The sequence below is a fragment of the Emys orbicularis genome, chromosome 9 (genome assembly GCF_028017835.1).
Source record: "Emys orbicularis isolate rEmyOrb1 chromosome 9, rEmyOrb1.hap1, whole genome shotgun sequence".
Lineage (NCBI taxonomy): Eukaryota > Metazoa > Chordata > Testudines > Emydidae > Emys > Emys orbicularis.
Window position 1 is genome coordinate 4,935,089 of NC_088691.1, and position 15,356 is coordinate 4,950,444.

The following is a 15,356-nucleotide window of genomic DNA, read 5'->3' on the forward strand; positions in this document are numbered from 1 at the left end:
TATTGGTTCATTTTTAGTTAATACTGTACCTGTTTAACTTCAGTTTCTAATGAATATTTGAGAGAAAGGATGGCTTTGTTAAGGATTCAGTACTCCAACCCCTTCACTTAAGAGGCTAGAACTTACCTTTTTGAGAAACACCGGTCTCTCCCAAAATAGGGAGAAATGGACAGCCCGCTTATTTGTCACCTTTGACTTTCCAGCCTGTAGGACCAGTGCTGTTGTGAGGGTTATATCAGCATGTATCCTATGCTCCAGGTACATAGCTCACACAAAACTACTGTTACGGGGGGAGGGAAATCACACTAACTGCACTGCATTAATGCCACTGTACACAGAAGTGTTTTAGATCCCACTGACTGACTGCCGTTGTGTTGGCTGGTGGAATCATCTTGAGTTTTGAAGCCGCAGAGCTTATGAAATATTGTGGTGTTTTGGTGTACAGTGGAACCTCAGAGTTACAAACACCAGAGCTAGGGACTGACCAGTCAACCACACACCTCACTTGGAACCGGAAGTAGGCAATCAGGCAGCAGTAGAGACCCCCAAAAGAACACAGTATGGTAGTGTGTTAAACATAAACTACTAAAAAAATAAAGGGAAAGCGGCATTTTTCTTCTGCATAGTAAAGTTTCAAAGTTGTATTAAGTCAATGTTCAATTGTAAACTTTTGAAGGAGCCATGTTTTGTTCAGAGTTAGGAACAGTTCAGAGTTACCAACAACCTCCATTCCCGAGGGGTTTGTAACTGACTGTTTTACCCTGTGGCAGGCTGATGTGCTGCTCTCCGATGCGAGGCACGGGTCTAGAAAAGTGGGGTGTCAAGGGCAGGAGGTGGCTAGCTATGAAACGGAGGGGGCGCTTTCTTCCTGGCAGTTACTCAGCTACAGACAGTCCTACTCGGCAGGTGGGCTCCCGCGAGCCCTGGGAACAGCTCCTCCGGCGTGATCCAGCGGCTGAGGCTGGGCGATTTCCGACGACACAGAGGCAACTTGCCCCGCCTGCGGCCCCCACCCAGGGCCCCTGACTCTGTCGCCTCGGGGGGCCCCTCTCCCCAGTGCAAACGGGCGGGCTCACCCCCGTGCCAAGCAGGCTCTGCGCAGAGGGGGTCGGGGGAGCAGCGGGCCCCGGGGCACAGCCAGGCCCTGCGCCCCCTCACCCCACCCCCATGGCTGCCCCGTGCCCCCGCCCCCCGCTGGCCCCGCCCCGGCGCCTGCGCCGAGCCCCGCTCGCTGCTCCGCTCGCCAGCCGGGCCCTGCGGACGGAGCCGGAGCCATGGCGCTGCGCGGCGGGGCTGAGCGCCGGCCCGGGCGGGGGCTGCTGCTGCTGCTGGCGGCGGGGCTGGGCGCGCGGGCCGGGGCGGCGGCGCGGGGGGAGGCCGCGGCCCGGCCCGTGGCGCTGGAGGAGGAGATCGTGTCCGAGAAGGCGGCGGAGGAGAGTCACCGGCAGGACAGCGCCAACCTCCTCATCTTCATCCTGCTGCTCACCCTCACCATCCTCACCATCTGGCTCTTCAAGCACCGCCGGGCGCGCTTCCTGCACGAGACCGGCCTGGCCATGATCTACGGTGAGGGGCGCCCTAGCAACCGGCCCCCAGCACCTACCCCCTGAGCTGCCATCTAGCCCCCCCCCCAATAACCAACCCCCAGCTCCCACCCCCTGAGCTGCCATCCAGCCCCCCTCATCTAGCAACCAGCCCCCAGCATCCCCCATCTAGCCCCCACCTAGCAACCAGCCCCCAGCATCCCCCATCTAGCCCCCACCCAGCAACCAGCCCCCAGCACCCCCATCTAGCCCCCACCCAGCAACCAGCCCCCAGCACCCCCATCTAGCCCCCCCCAATAACCAACCCCCAGCTCCCACCCCCTGAGCTGCCATCCAGCCCCCCTCATCTAGCAACCAGCACCCCCCATCTAGCCCCCACCCAGCAACCAGCCCCCAGCACCCCCATCTAGCCCCCACCCAGCAACCAGCCCCTAGCACCCCTCATCTAGCCCCCCCAATAACCAACCCCCAGCTCCCACCCCCTGAGCTTCCATCCAGCACCCCTCATCTAGCAACCAGCACCCCCCATCTAGCCCCCACCCAGCAACCAGCCCCCAGCATCCCCCATCTAGCCCCCAACCAGCCCCCAGCACCCCCATCTAGCCCCCACCCAGCAACCAGCCCCTAGCACCCCTCATCTAGCCCCCCCAATAACCAACCCCCAGCTCCCACCCCCTGAGCTGCCATCCAGCCCCCCTCATCTAGCAACCAGCCCCCAGCATCCCCCATCTAGCCCCCACCCAGCAACCAGCCCCCAGCATCCCCCATCTAGCCCCCACCCAGCAACCAGCCCCCAGCTCCCACCCCCTGAGCTTCCATCCAGCACCCCTCATCTAGCAACCAGCACCCCCCATCTAGCCCCCACCCAGCAACCAGCCCCCAGCCCCCCTCATCTAGCCCCCCCAATAACCAACCCCCAGCTCCCACCCCCTGAGCTTCCATCCAGCACCCCTCATCTAGCAACCAGCCCCCAGCATCCCCCATCTAGCCCCCACCCAGCAACCAGCCCCCCTCATCTAGCCCCCCCAATAACCAACCCCCAGCTCCCATCCCCTGAGCTTCCATCCAGCACCCCTCATCTAGCAACCAGCACCCCCCATCTAGCCCCCACCCAGCAACCAGCCCCCCTCATCTAGCCCCCCCAATAACCAACCCCCAGCTCCCACCCCCTGAGCTTCCATCCAACACCCCTCATCTAGCAACCAGCCCCCAGCATCCCCCATCTAGCCCCCACCCAGCAACCAGCCTCCAGCACCCCCATCTAGCCCCCACCCAGCAACCAGCCCCTAGCACCCCTCATCTAGCCCGCAACCAGCCCCCAGCACCTATCCCCAAGCTGTCACATGACTCTCAGCTGCCACCCAGCAACCAACCCCCAGCACCCATCCCTGAGCTGTCACACGACTCTCAGCTGCCACCCAGTAACCAGTTGATAGCAGCCACCCTCCAGGCACACTTCCTGCATGAGGCCTGCCTGGCCATGACTTCAGTGACAGACACCCCGCCCCCCCAGCCATCCAGACCCACCCACTGAACTGCCACCCAACACCCAACACTTACCCACCCATTTGGCACCCACTGCTGGGGCATGTTGACTGCACAAGATCTGCCTGGCAACAATCTATACTGAGATACCCTCCCCAGGACCCAACTGTCCTCTGAGCCACCCAGCAAACAGCCCCATCTCCCACCCACTGAGTCAGACCCGTCCCTGCGCACAGTGCCTGCATGAGACCAGCCAGGACATGAACCCCTCCCTGCACCCCTCATCTAGCACCCACCCTGTAACCCCATCACAGCACTTGCTGCATGGGACTGACCTGGCTGTTATCTACAATGATGTACTTTCTGCGTGAGACGGGACCATGATCTGTGGTGAGACTGACCAGGAAAATGTCCATCTGGGATCTCCCTCACTGAGCCACCAGCTTAGCACCCGCTGGTGCTGAGTCTCAGCACCCACTGTTGGGCACAATTTCTGCATAAGAAAGGTTTGGCCATGAGGGGTTGAACTAACTCTAACCCAAGGATTCATGAAAGGCCTATATAATAGCGGAGGTGTGTCTTTAAAGGTTGCAAGAAAATGTATTTTAGCCAAGAGGTCTTGGGAATATTGAAAGTGGTCTTTTCAGATGGGGGCAGCCTGTTAAAAATGTTCCTGAGTGCAGGCGTCACTCTGTGACAACTGATTTCACATGGTTCTGACTACTGAGTAAGGGAGGTGCAGTAGGCTAAGAGGATGACAGAGACTTGCTCAGATCCTAGGCTGTGTTCTTTGCCTGGGAGGTATGTGTATAGCATGTCACTTACTGGGTGTTAATAAGCTTTTTTGAAATAAATAAATTATATATTGCATCATATCAAGACTAGAGATCTTACATCTAATGTCCAAAAGGGATCACGCTGGAGTGTTTATATAATTCCTGACCAACTGACGCTTGTGGCAAAGAGGTTGCACGTAGAGGCCCTAATCCTGCAACTTGTCTCGTGGAGGTGAACCTCAATGCGGCCCTGTGCAGAGCTGTGCCTGTAAGAATCTCAGAGGTCATAGAGCTTGTCATCAATGAAAGTGCGAGTCTGTGGAGCCAAGATTTTACAAAAGTGATTAGTGATTCTAGGTGCCCAACTTGGGTCCTGACTGTCAGAAAGTGCTGAGCACTCTCCTGCTGAAAATTAGCTTCCTTTAAGGTTTCTCAAGTTGGGCACCCAAAATAACTAGTCACATTTTAAAATCTTGGCCTGGGGCATTAGTGCTATTTCTAACACAGAACTGAACTGTACAAAGGGCAGGAGGACCGGAGTTCTTTACCACTGCCTTCACTACATCCTGTGATGCAGCTTGATGAGACCAGGGAAGTCCTAGGTGGCAGTGGATTTGTTACAACATAAGAATGTCTCATCAGGCAATGAAATTCCAGGGTTCTAATCCTGGTTCTCTGGCTGGTTTATACTCAGACTGTAATCCAATCACAGCCTCTGTCAGTTTCCCCTTTTGTATTATGGAGATAATATTTACCATGGTAGGGGGAGTATTTGCACTGCACCCGGAAGACGTAAAGTACTCCGTTTGTTAAATAGTGTTGTTAAACCATTATCGTCCTCATCATTCTTCCCGCACTATCAGATGCATGAGGCAGAAGTCACACAGCATCAGTCATCCCTATCCTAGGCACATTTTTCCATGTCTTTTATATTCCAGTGTAATAATGCTATTTCAGCTGTTATCAGATATGGAGCGTGCATCTAGGTTGGCTGCTCCATCTCTTGCCCTGGGATTGCCAAAGAAATGCTTGTTTAGGTAGCCTGTTACCGGGCCTTCTTAAAATATGTCCCAAATATGGCTTGCTCTTCTTTCGTCCTGCTTGTATTGTTGTAGATAGTTTTACTGTGCTAGGACTTCTTAATTACTTATTCTATCAATCCATTTTACTTTCAATATTCTATGCGAACACCTACATTGAAAGCTGTTCAATTTGTTGTTAAATGCCATTGAAAGGAAACCAGTTAAAGAGTAGCCTTGCAGAATGATTACCCCATAACAAATGGATTGTCAAGAAGATATGATACAGTTAATCCCTTGTAAGTAACCGGAACGTAAATAATAGAAAGGAGGTCCTGTTCTGTGTGTGAGGTGATGTAGGAATTGACCTACATTGGGGGTTCAGAAATCCCAAATGCAGACAAATATTTGAAGTGGTGTTTTCAAAAGCACCTGAGGAATTCAGGAGCACAAATCCCATTGATTTAAGGATGGGTGCCTAGCAGTTTGAGGGACATGCTCCTAAATCTCTTGGGTCATTTTGGAAATCTGCCCCATAGTGTTTGTCTTTGAGCAGATGAAACTGTTCTAGTTCACCTGTTAAGAGCACTTACCATCCAGGTTGTAGTTCCACCTCTGAATACTTCTCTACAATGAAGCGATCAAGTGGGAAATAGGTATAATTATTTGAGGTGTGAGGTGGCCTGTATAGAAGCAGTTCTGTGCAGGAAAATATCCTTTGCAGCCCTTTATAATATAGTTGGATGGGTTCCAAAAAGGGTAATTTCTACAAGGATGTATAACATTCTCTCTCTGATCAGGTTTTTTTTTTTTTACTGGAGTGCTCCTGAGAACTGAACATTTCTAATCGATAACTGATTAGACTGTGTCTGTGATCTCTGCAAAGTATTAACTGTATTTTGGGGTTGTAATGGATAGGTAGGGTAAGGCCAGTCGGCTACAGGTGATTTAAACTGTGCCATTCCAAGCCTTGTCTAGATTAGGGTTAACTCATTTGTTCTTAACTCGAGTTCTATATCCCCATTAAAACTAATCTGGTGGATTGCATCCATGCTCTATTCATACGCATGTATCTTGGATTTGTTCAGCCTCCTCGCGTCTACATTGTCCCAGCATTCAACCATGTTAGATGCAGTGATTTGTGGCAAGCATCCCCCAGTTCCTGAATCCAGCTGATTTTGAAGGGCTTTGTGGTAGAGCTTGTCTGTTTATGTGGGGATTGTGCATGGAAAAGTCACTTGAATGAAAATTCCCACACTCCATCCTTTCACCAGTTCCAGAAATCCATGGGGCCAGAAGGCAGCACTCCATCTCTCTGTTGTCTGCTTGTTAGTTTCCTTCCCTGTGTGTTGCTTAGCTGTTTGTGAGCCTGGATTCCTGGGCTGAGCTGTAGTGAGAGGTGATACCATACTGAGAATTCTCGTTAGCTGTAGGAAGTGAGTTATCTGAGGAAGGTGCAGTGTGTAGTTGCAGGTATTTCAGGACCCAGGAGTTGACTGATGCAGTGGAGAGAGGGGAGATGGGCAGATAGAGGACCTTGTCATGCATTGTGTAGTAGCACTGGAGGACTGATTTGGATCAGCATTGGAATCTTGCCTTACCGTGGAGCTTCATGGGTATTAACATGATTGAGATGACATGACTGAAACCAGCAGTGGGATTGAGATGACATGATGAAATCAACACATTGAGGCGTTTAGGAGTATGGGCAGAGAGAGTTAGAGTTGAGCTAGAAGGAACAGTCAGGTTATAACTTGACCACAAATCTTAGCCCTTACTAAGTATATGTTTAGGATTGAAAAGTAGCCTCCAGTATTTAAAATTGTAGCTAGTATTAAATGTCTTTTATTTCAGTTTTCCTGTTGGTTGTTAGTTCTAATTGGCGTTGCATGATTAGGTGCTTGTGATTGAGTTCGTCAAGCTGGTAGCTATCGTACTGCAAATGTCCTCAGCAAAAACATTGTCCAAAAGTTGTGATTTTTATCCATTCAGCTTCTTGAGTGTTGGTGCCCTATTTTCTCATTAATTTTAAAACCAATGGAAGAAGGTTGTTTCCAGCGATGTGCAAAAAATTGTGTAACCCACTGATGAGTATGTTACAGGACCCCCGATTCTCAGAGGATATGAGTTGGTACAGCCCCAGCTAGAGAAACTTAGTTCTTTAGCTCAAGCTGTAGTAGCTCATGCTTTTACTTCTGGAGATCCGTGGTGTGTCAGCCAAGATGGCAATTACACAGTTTTTTCAGACTTCCTTTTGACTCCACTTGTCTCTTGAGGTTGTCTTCTTTGTGCTACCATTACCCCTTATCCCATCCCAGGGTTGTTCTCCCTTCATTTCTAGAGGATGAGTCATGTCATTTGGATCCTAGACTAATCTGTAATGTGCTTTTTTTCCATCAGCACTTTCCTAAACTGAATTTAGAGAATCAGTAGCAGAATGAATAACACCAAATACATACTTTTTCAGTGGTTGCATAGGAAAAGCTGGACCATTCTCTGCCTCTATGGCTTTGGGGGAAATATTGGAAATTTGCCACTTTTGAAGACTGATCCCAAGTGTGGAATTAGGAAAAATGAAGGCTAATCTCTTGAAGTGCTGTAGAAGCTGTTTGGACCCTGGATTGCTCAACAACAGCTAGCTAAAAACTGCACAAAGTAAACTACTTAAGCTTCATCTTTGCCTGTAAGTCCTCAGACTCAAGTAACTTGGACTCAGGATTTCTGATCCATCAGGATTTGAGTTTGGGTACTGTAAAGCTGCTAACTAAGCACAGAGGATGCCAGCCCAGGTGTAGCATATGTTGGGTTGGATGATATTTTGAAGAATTAGCTGATTCTGGGCTGAAAACCTATCTGCTAATTCTATTAGAAAGCACTGATATTTGATCTCTTTCAGCTGCATCTCTTGCCAGTAAAACACAATGCTAGGGTTCAGCTTGTTCATATTTTCACTGTAAATTATAACACATCTCTCTCTCTCTCTGTTTGTATCTCTCTCATAAATTGTGCTGTAGGCTAAAGTCTGCCTGCAATAAAAGACATAGGCACAGCAGTGAATTATTTCAGCACATTGGAAAATAGCATTTTGATGGTCTTTGTGCTTCACACAGATGTTTAAAACGAAGCTCTCCCAACCCGGGCATCACAAAATGTAAGATCATTAAAGCTGTGTTCATAGACAGTACATGATCTTAATTTTAAACCCTAGCTCAGAAATATTCAGAAACACCTAAAAAGCTTATGGGCCTCCACTGTTTGTTGGAAAGGTAAATGTGATGAAAACAGTTAGCTTTAGCATCTTGTTTCAAAATGATCCAATTAATCTACCATCCTCGCCTTTAAACTTTCCATGCCTTTGCTTCTCTGCATCAGCAGGCTCGCCACCATCAATCTCCAGGCCAGATTCAGGGAGAGGTTTTTATAAGTGTTACCAAACTAAAACATTAAACCCTCTCCGATTGTGGCATCACCAGAGTGGAGCTCCAAGCCAGCAATCTTTGCCTGAGATTTTATACTATTCCCCAGCAACGGTAAGAAGTAGTAACACATATACATGGTACAGAGAGTGAGAGCTGACTGTGTGGCTCGAAAGCTTGTCTCTTTCACCAGCAGGAGTTGGTCCAATAAAAAATATTACTTCACCCACTTTGTCGCTCTGAAGTTTATTGCCATCTAGGGATTTATCCCTGGCACTTCAAACTAATGCTGTCTTGTAGCCACGAGATTCCTGTTGAGAGGGTCAGTTACACCTAAAACCAATGCAGGCCAGGCGAGATTTTGCCTAGGTGTGTCCCATGTTTCAGTATTCATCTTCAGCGTAACACTGGACCATTGTCAAAACAGATCTGGTTTGGGCATAGCAACATTGTCCCTCCCTAATAGGTAAATCTGAATGACAAATCTGCATTTAGAAGTGAGGATGTGTCACCCAGTGAGTCAGACCCAGGGTGCTTGAGCTCTCATTTTTGTGTATGTGTATATATTTTTTTGCGTACTATTTAGTGATTCCATTTATAGTAAGAGTACTTATTTTTGCTCTTTAACATGCTGTCTTTCAGGCTCTTCACTCTGTTAACACACACAAGATACAGTATCTTTAGGGCTTGGATGGTCTTCTTAGAAAACATTATAGGTTTATCCAGTGCTTTCCCTCTCCTGCTTTCCATGGAACCGGAAATGTATTTGGCAGGATATTGCAAGGAGCAACAGGTGTTGAGGAATTTTAACTTAGAAGCCAGTATTGTTAAGGTGCCCCTAAATTGTTCATATGTGCACAGGGTCATGTACAGATCTGTTTGAGTTGGACTGAAAGCTGGACTGCAATGTGCAGAAAGGCACCTGCTAGCAAACCAACTTGATCAAATGAAGCACTGCTTTGCAAAGATTAAAAGACGTGGAGAAGCAGATGAAGAAAGACGAGATCCCTTAGAAATTCCTGTGGAAGGTCTTATCAAGTCCTACCAGCTTCGAAATGTTAAAAATGATCACTGAATGAACTGCCTGGGTTGTATTAAGGAGACCCAGACAAGGTTGACAGTTATTCTTACAGTTTCAAATATTCATGACAGTCCTAAAATCATCTCTTTCCAAGAAAATACATCCATTGTGCATACCAAGAGGGGCTTAACATCCCATACATCAGTCCAGTCAGATTTCTCTTTGGGTACTAGCTGTCGTGTACACTTGAAAAATCTGGAGCAGGGCAAAAACCTAACAAGAACTTCTTTATTCTGGGAGCCCCTCTCATTAATTCTCAGTCATTTTGCTTTTGTGGGTGAAGCTGGGCCTTTCAGTATAACTTTAATACTGGTGAGTTTGTGCAATGAGTAGCGCTTTAAGATTGTCCTTATGCCAATGAAAAAAGTTGAAGACTCTTGTGTTCTTTGAGTGTTACATAAAAGATGAGTGTTTTCTATATGAAAGGAATGCACAGCACTGTCCTTATTGTATGGCATATGTACCCCCCCTGCCCCTATGAATCAGCTGAGTCAATAACAACTCATTAGCTGGCAGCAGCAATATACTAGGTGCTTTCTGATCAGCCGATTTGCAGTATTGTGGTTTTAGTGCACGGGCCTGCAACTTGTATAGTGCCCTTTATTTGCAATACAGTTGACTGGCCAAGCAACAGGAGTCTTAAACTCAGCTCCACAGCATTCCTCTTCCTGATTTCAGGTGCTACACTGCACTAAACACCTTCCACGTTGGCAGGACTGACTTCCACCTAGGACTCTCGTAGTGAGCAATGGTCTCAAGTTGCAGTGGGGGAGGTCTAGGTTGGAAACACTATTTCACTAGGCGGGTGGTGAAGCACTGGAATGCGTTACCTAGGGAGGTGATGGAGTCTCCTTCCTTGGAGGTTTTTAAGGCCCGGCTTGACAAAGCCCTGGCTGGGATGATTTAGTTGGGAATTGGTCCTGCTTTGAGCAGGGGGTTGGACTAGATGACCTCCTGAGGTCCCTTCCAACCCTGATAGTCTATGATTCTATGATACTGCTTCTTTTTTATCAACCTGGAAGAGATCTTTTATCCTGGTTAGAAATCTTTCAATCCTCTAAAGCTTTTATGGTGCCCTAACACACTAATACGTATGTGTTCCTCAATTCTAAGAAGAATGCACAACCACCTCTGTGTATTTCCCCTCAGCAGTGCAAGTATTTTATTCTCTTCTTTTATATAAATGTTTATAGTTTGGGAAGGCGTCATGGGAAACGGGGCAGTTTCTGTGTATAAAAGTTTCCAGTCAGTGGGATGTATATGGTTTATCTGCCCACATCTCAGGTGTGTTTCCTGGATGTAGTAGCTGCATCCTAGGAAATGCTAATTCTGTCCACCCTCGAGAAGCAGTGTGCTACCAATATGGGCATTCTGCAGGTCAGTATGCTAGGAAGAAGTTCTGATGAAATTTCTTTTTTAAAACAGGTTTGGGGTTTTACAGCTCTGAGAAGCTGGTGAGGAGCTAGTACAAATTCAGAGTTTATCTACCACATCTCTTGGTGGAATTTAGATGGTTAATATTTACAGATGTTGCATAGCTAACGTTGTGTCTTTATTTGCAGGTGTTCTGATGGGCGTCATCCTTCGATATGGAATTCACGTTCCCAGCGATGTTAATAATGTGACCTTAAGTTGCCAAGTGCAAACTAGTCCAGCTACTTTGTTAGTAAATGTTAGTGGGAAATATTATGAGTATACCCTGAAGGGGGAAATCAGCCCTCATGAACTTAATAACGTTCAAGATAACGAAATGCTGAGAAAGGTGAGCTGCTTAGCGTCTGGAAACTTTGCACGGCATAGCTCTTGGCAAATGTCCAAGACAGGATTTGTTAAATCGGGGGGAGGGATAGCTCAGTGGTTTGAGCATTGGCCTGCTAAACCCAGGGTTGTGAGTTCAATTCTTGAGGGGGCCCACTTAGAGATCTGGGGCAAAATTGGTCCTACTAGTGAAGGCGGGGGGCTGGGCTCGATGACCTTTCAAGGTCCCTTCCAGTTCTATGAGATAGATAGGAGTTTTGTTCTCAGCTGCAGCAGGGGCAGGATTGGGCCCAAACTGTAAACCAGAACAATAAATATATTCTTACTACAGTAGCTAATTATATTGTAAAAGGTACAAATTAAAGGATTGCACATCATATTAGTCTTGTAGCTTTCATGCCAAACTGTCTTGTTTGATTATATATAAAATATGCAGCATATTCTGATTACTGTGATTTATTTTGTCTCTTGAAATCTTAACTTCAACAGATTTTATTCTTTTTAAACAGGTGACTTTTGATCCTGAAGTGTTTTTCAATATCTTACTCCCTCCAATTATATTTTATGCAGGATACAGCTTAAAAAGGGTATGTCTCATTGCATTTCATTTTATTTGAAGGTCGTAGGTGTTTAAAATGCTTGTAGCTCTGGAAGTACGGTAATACAGAACAAAGGTCAGCAGGCCTCATTTGTAGTGCACAGTCCTACGTTCCGTCTTAGTTATTTCTAGAGTGGTCATCGCCAGAGTGACTAACCACAAAGGTTCTCATGCTGTCCTATACTGTGGTGTATGTATACAAAAAAAGGAGAAAAGCTTAAAAAATATAATTGTGACTTTTACAATCTTTGTCTGAAATCTCCAGTTTTTGTTCAAATTTGCACTCAGATGTGAGGCTGCTTGTCTGCCTGATCCCTTGTAAAATTTCTGTCTGTATCCCTCCCCAAAATACACAAGCATAAAGGATCAGGTATGGGAGTTCCCGTAAAAAAGCATCGAAGACTGGGGCAATGGAAACTATAGCCATGTCAGAGACTTGGGTCCAGTACGTGTTAGAATATTGTGTATGGGTCAGAGCTGTCTCTTGGGATCCAGAAGTTATTGAGGCAATTGTTACCAAGGCTTACAAAAAGCAGAGATAGGGGAACTCGGCTTTTTGGCCTGGGTCACTGAGGAGAACATAAGCTTCCTCAGGAGTTCCCCGGGAGGCAGCTGTTACAAACCATTTACAAGCACTTTAATCAAATTAGGTCACGTGAAGCTTTTTTTGCAGGTTTGAAATGAGCGACAGGTTCCTTGTCCTAGCCAAATCTATGAAGTGCTAATATGTAAGGAAGGAAACATGAGCCTGTTTGGCTCATGTAAAAGGAAACAATCCTTCCAGGCTTGGAAATCCCCCAGTCCTCAGCAGCAGCAATCTGCTAAACAAGCTGCTAAAAGCAAACAATTTGTTCCTTATTATTATTTATTAGTAGTAGTATTGTGGTAGCACCTAGGGGCCAGATCATGGATCAAGGCCCCACTTTGCTAGGTGCTGTACAAACACACTTTGATTGCCCCAAAGAATTTACAATCAAAGTATAAGACGAGATGCTGACAACACTTCCTTAATGTGTATGGTCTGAGGAGCGTACCAACAGTTTGAATACAAAGCATCCGTACAGCTGTAATGCAGTGTGTTTCTTCTCTTCTAGAGGCATTTCTTCAGAAACTTGGGGTCAATCCTAGCATATGCCTTTCTTGGAACGGCTATCTCCTGTTTTGTGATAGGGTGAGTATTTGAAGTCCATCCACAGGTTTTGGCAATATGGAGGGCTTGTACTCTGGTTGCTAGCTTATGCCAACACATCTGTGGTGCTCTTACCTATGCTGGCTAGATTAAAGGTAGTATGGAGATGCCTACCCATTCTGTAATCATATCTTCACTTGCAGTATAGACATATCCTTAATGTGGAGTAAGATGGAGTGATATGATTTGAGCACAGGACTTAGAGCTAGGACTCCTGGGTTCTAATCCCAGCTCTGACAAGATACTCAACCTCCCTGTCTCAGTTTCTTTAAAGGAGGAATTAATACTATTTGCCTACCTTTCAGAGGTGTTGAAGATCAATTAGGGTCTCACAAATATCATACTGTATTTCTTGGTTTCTAGTTACTACTGCAATAAATAGAATATTGATATAAAAATATTAAATTGGGTTTAAAAGGTTTCCAGAGATTTTCATAGGTCTTTAAATACCAGGTATTACTTACTAGACTGGATCAGTGAAAGAATTGGTAAATATAAGTAACTAGTGAGGCACTGGTATGAAATATAGAGCGTCACACAAACTGCATAGTGGTTTAAAAAAAACAACCCCTAAACACCTGAACTGTAATAGTGTCTAAACTGAAAACTTGGCCTAAGAGTAGCGGTTTCTACAAACGTAATTTTAGTGTTAGCAGTAAAAAAATCTCCCAGAGGGATTAAGGGCTTTAGGAGTTGCTTCAGGAGCAGTACGGAACGCTGCTGTGCTGTGATCCATTCTTTTGGTCTGTGGTAGGGCACAGTGCTACTAGACTGGAGAAATGCAGCAGAAACCTAGAAGATGATGTAAACTTTAAAAAAAACGAAATTACCTATTTTAATTTTCTTTGCCTAAAAGATATGGAAGTACCTCGGGGTAGAAGGAGTTACTCTAAGTAACACAAGATAAGGCTATTGAAGTAATCTGTAGATTTTTCCCTTCTTTCTTCTTTCCAGGAAGCCAACTATTTCCTACCTTCCCTTTCCCCCACACATGCTGTGTTTAATCCAACCTGTGATTAGTGATGTGATGCCCTTTAGCTACTAGGATACAATATGTGCATACATAGCAGTAGCTGAAGCAAATTTGTGTTTGAAAATGTCCCTTACTATTGCAAGAGAGCAGGAGAATTACTGTGACGTGTTAAATTGGCAAGTTAATGGGGCTTGGGTTTGCTCCTGGATATTGTTGGTTATGCCATGCTGTGATTCTATTTAGTATTATTCATCCATACAGACAAAGGGAACTAATTCTTATTCTAAGTAGTAAAAATGTGAGAATTACATAGGATGTTCCCAAGAGGAGATTGTGGAAGATCAAAGCAACCTCAGCCTCCATATAGACTTGTCTTAAAAAAATTGAGAGAAAAAGAGGCATGTTCCAAAGTCAGTGAAAGGTCATTACATTGACCAGTCATATAAAACGTTGTGGAAATTAAACCACTTGTGAGATGGGGGAGGTGCGATGGTCTGTGTTACACATTCCACAAGCTGCTGACATATTTATCCTGTCAAACTGCGTGTATTAAGTAGCTTTATGCATGGAGTAGTTCAGATGTTAAATCCATTTGCTGCTAACCACATATACAAAACTGTGTATTGATTAAATGGGAGTTGAGGGCTCTTAGCGCTTTGCAGACTTGCCCCCGTCTTTGATCACAGCCCAACCCGTCAAACTCTGCAGTTCTTGTTTAATGTAAATATTAAATAAAATATTGTGTATTGAGGTAACTTTACGGGTTAAACTTGCAAATTCAAGCGAATTGCATTATTAAAACAGTATTCACATGCTTTTCAAATATCCAGCCATGTCTCCGCTTATTCAATAGGTCGATCATGTACGGCTGCGTAGCACTGATGAAAGTAACTGGGCAACTTGGAGGAGATTTTTACTTTACAGACTGTCTGTTGTTTGGTGCCATAGTATCAGCTACTGACCCAGGTATATTGTGATCCTTGTTTCCTCTCTCATGTTACCAAAGTATTGTTCTGTTTTGGGTTGGGGGAAGAGAGATGTGTGGCTTATGGCGTCTTTCCCTGAGTTTTGAAGTTTAAGCAAATTATGACTCATTTTTAGGGGTAAAATTGATCTCCATCAAGAAAAATAATACTTGAATTATATATAAAAGCTGCCCCCTCCAAAGCCTTGTCCTCACATTAATGTCATTGGGAGGTAGGGTGACCAGATGTCCCGATTTTATAGGGACAGTCCCGATTTTTTGGACTTTTTCTTATATAGGCTCCTATTACCCCCCACCCCCGTCCCGATTTTTCACATTTGCTGTCTGGACACCCTATTGGGAGGCTTTCTGTCGATTTTACTGGGGTTTAGTTCAGGCCCACAGTGAGTGTGGCAGATGTAAGCCTCTAGCACCCTGTGCAAGCAATCAGCACTGCTCAAAGTGTGTGAATTCAGGGTGTTTTCGGGTATGTGCTAGACAATCTCTAGCCTCAACGTTTTGCATGGATAGATTTTTTTGGTCTTAATCTAAA

At 45.8% G+C, this 15,356-nt stretch overlaps 1 protein-coding gene across 1 annotated transcript in view; it reads left to right on the plus strand.

The window, feature by feature from the left end:
• Positions 1–1,542: 1,542 nt before the first annotated feature.
• The window catches only part of SLC9A6 (solute carrier family 9 member A6), a 40,408-nt gene continuing 26,594 nt past the window's right edge, over positions 1,543–15,356 (plus strand). The window contains exons 1-5 of the mRNA XM_065410338.1: positions 1,543–1,566; positions 10,884–11,083; positions 11,589–11,666; positions 12,772–12,848; positions 14,693–14,805. Of these exons, the coding sequence (XP_065266410.1) occupies positions 1,557–1,566; positions 10,884–11,083; positions 11,589–11,666; positions 12,772–12,848; positions 14,693–14,805 (478 nt within the window). The 5' untranslated portion in view covers positions 1,543–1,556. The remainder of the gene's footprint in view (positions 1,567–10,883; positions 11,084–11,588; positions 11,667–12,771; positions 12,849–14,692; positions 14,806–15,356) is intronic.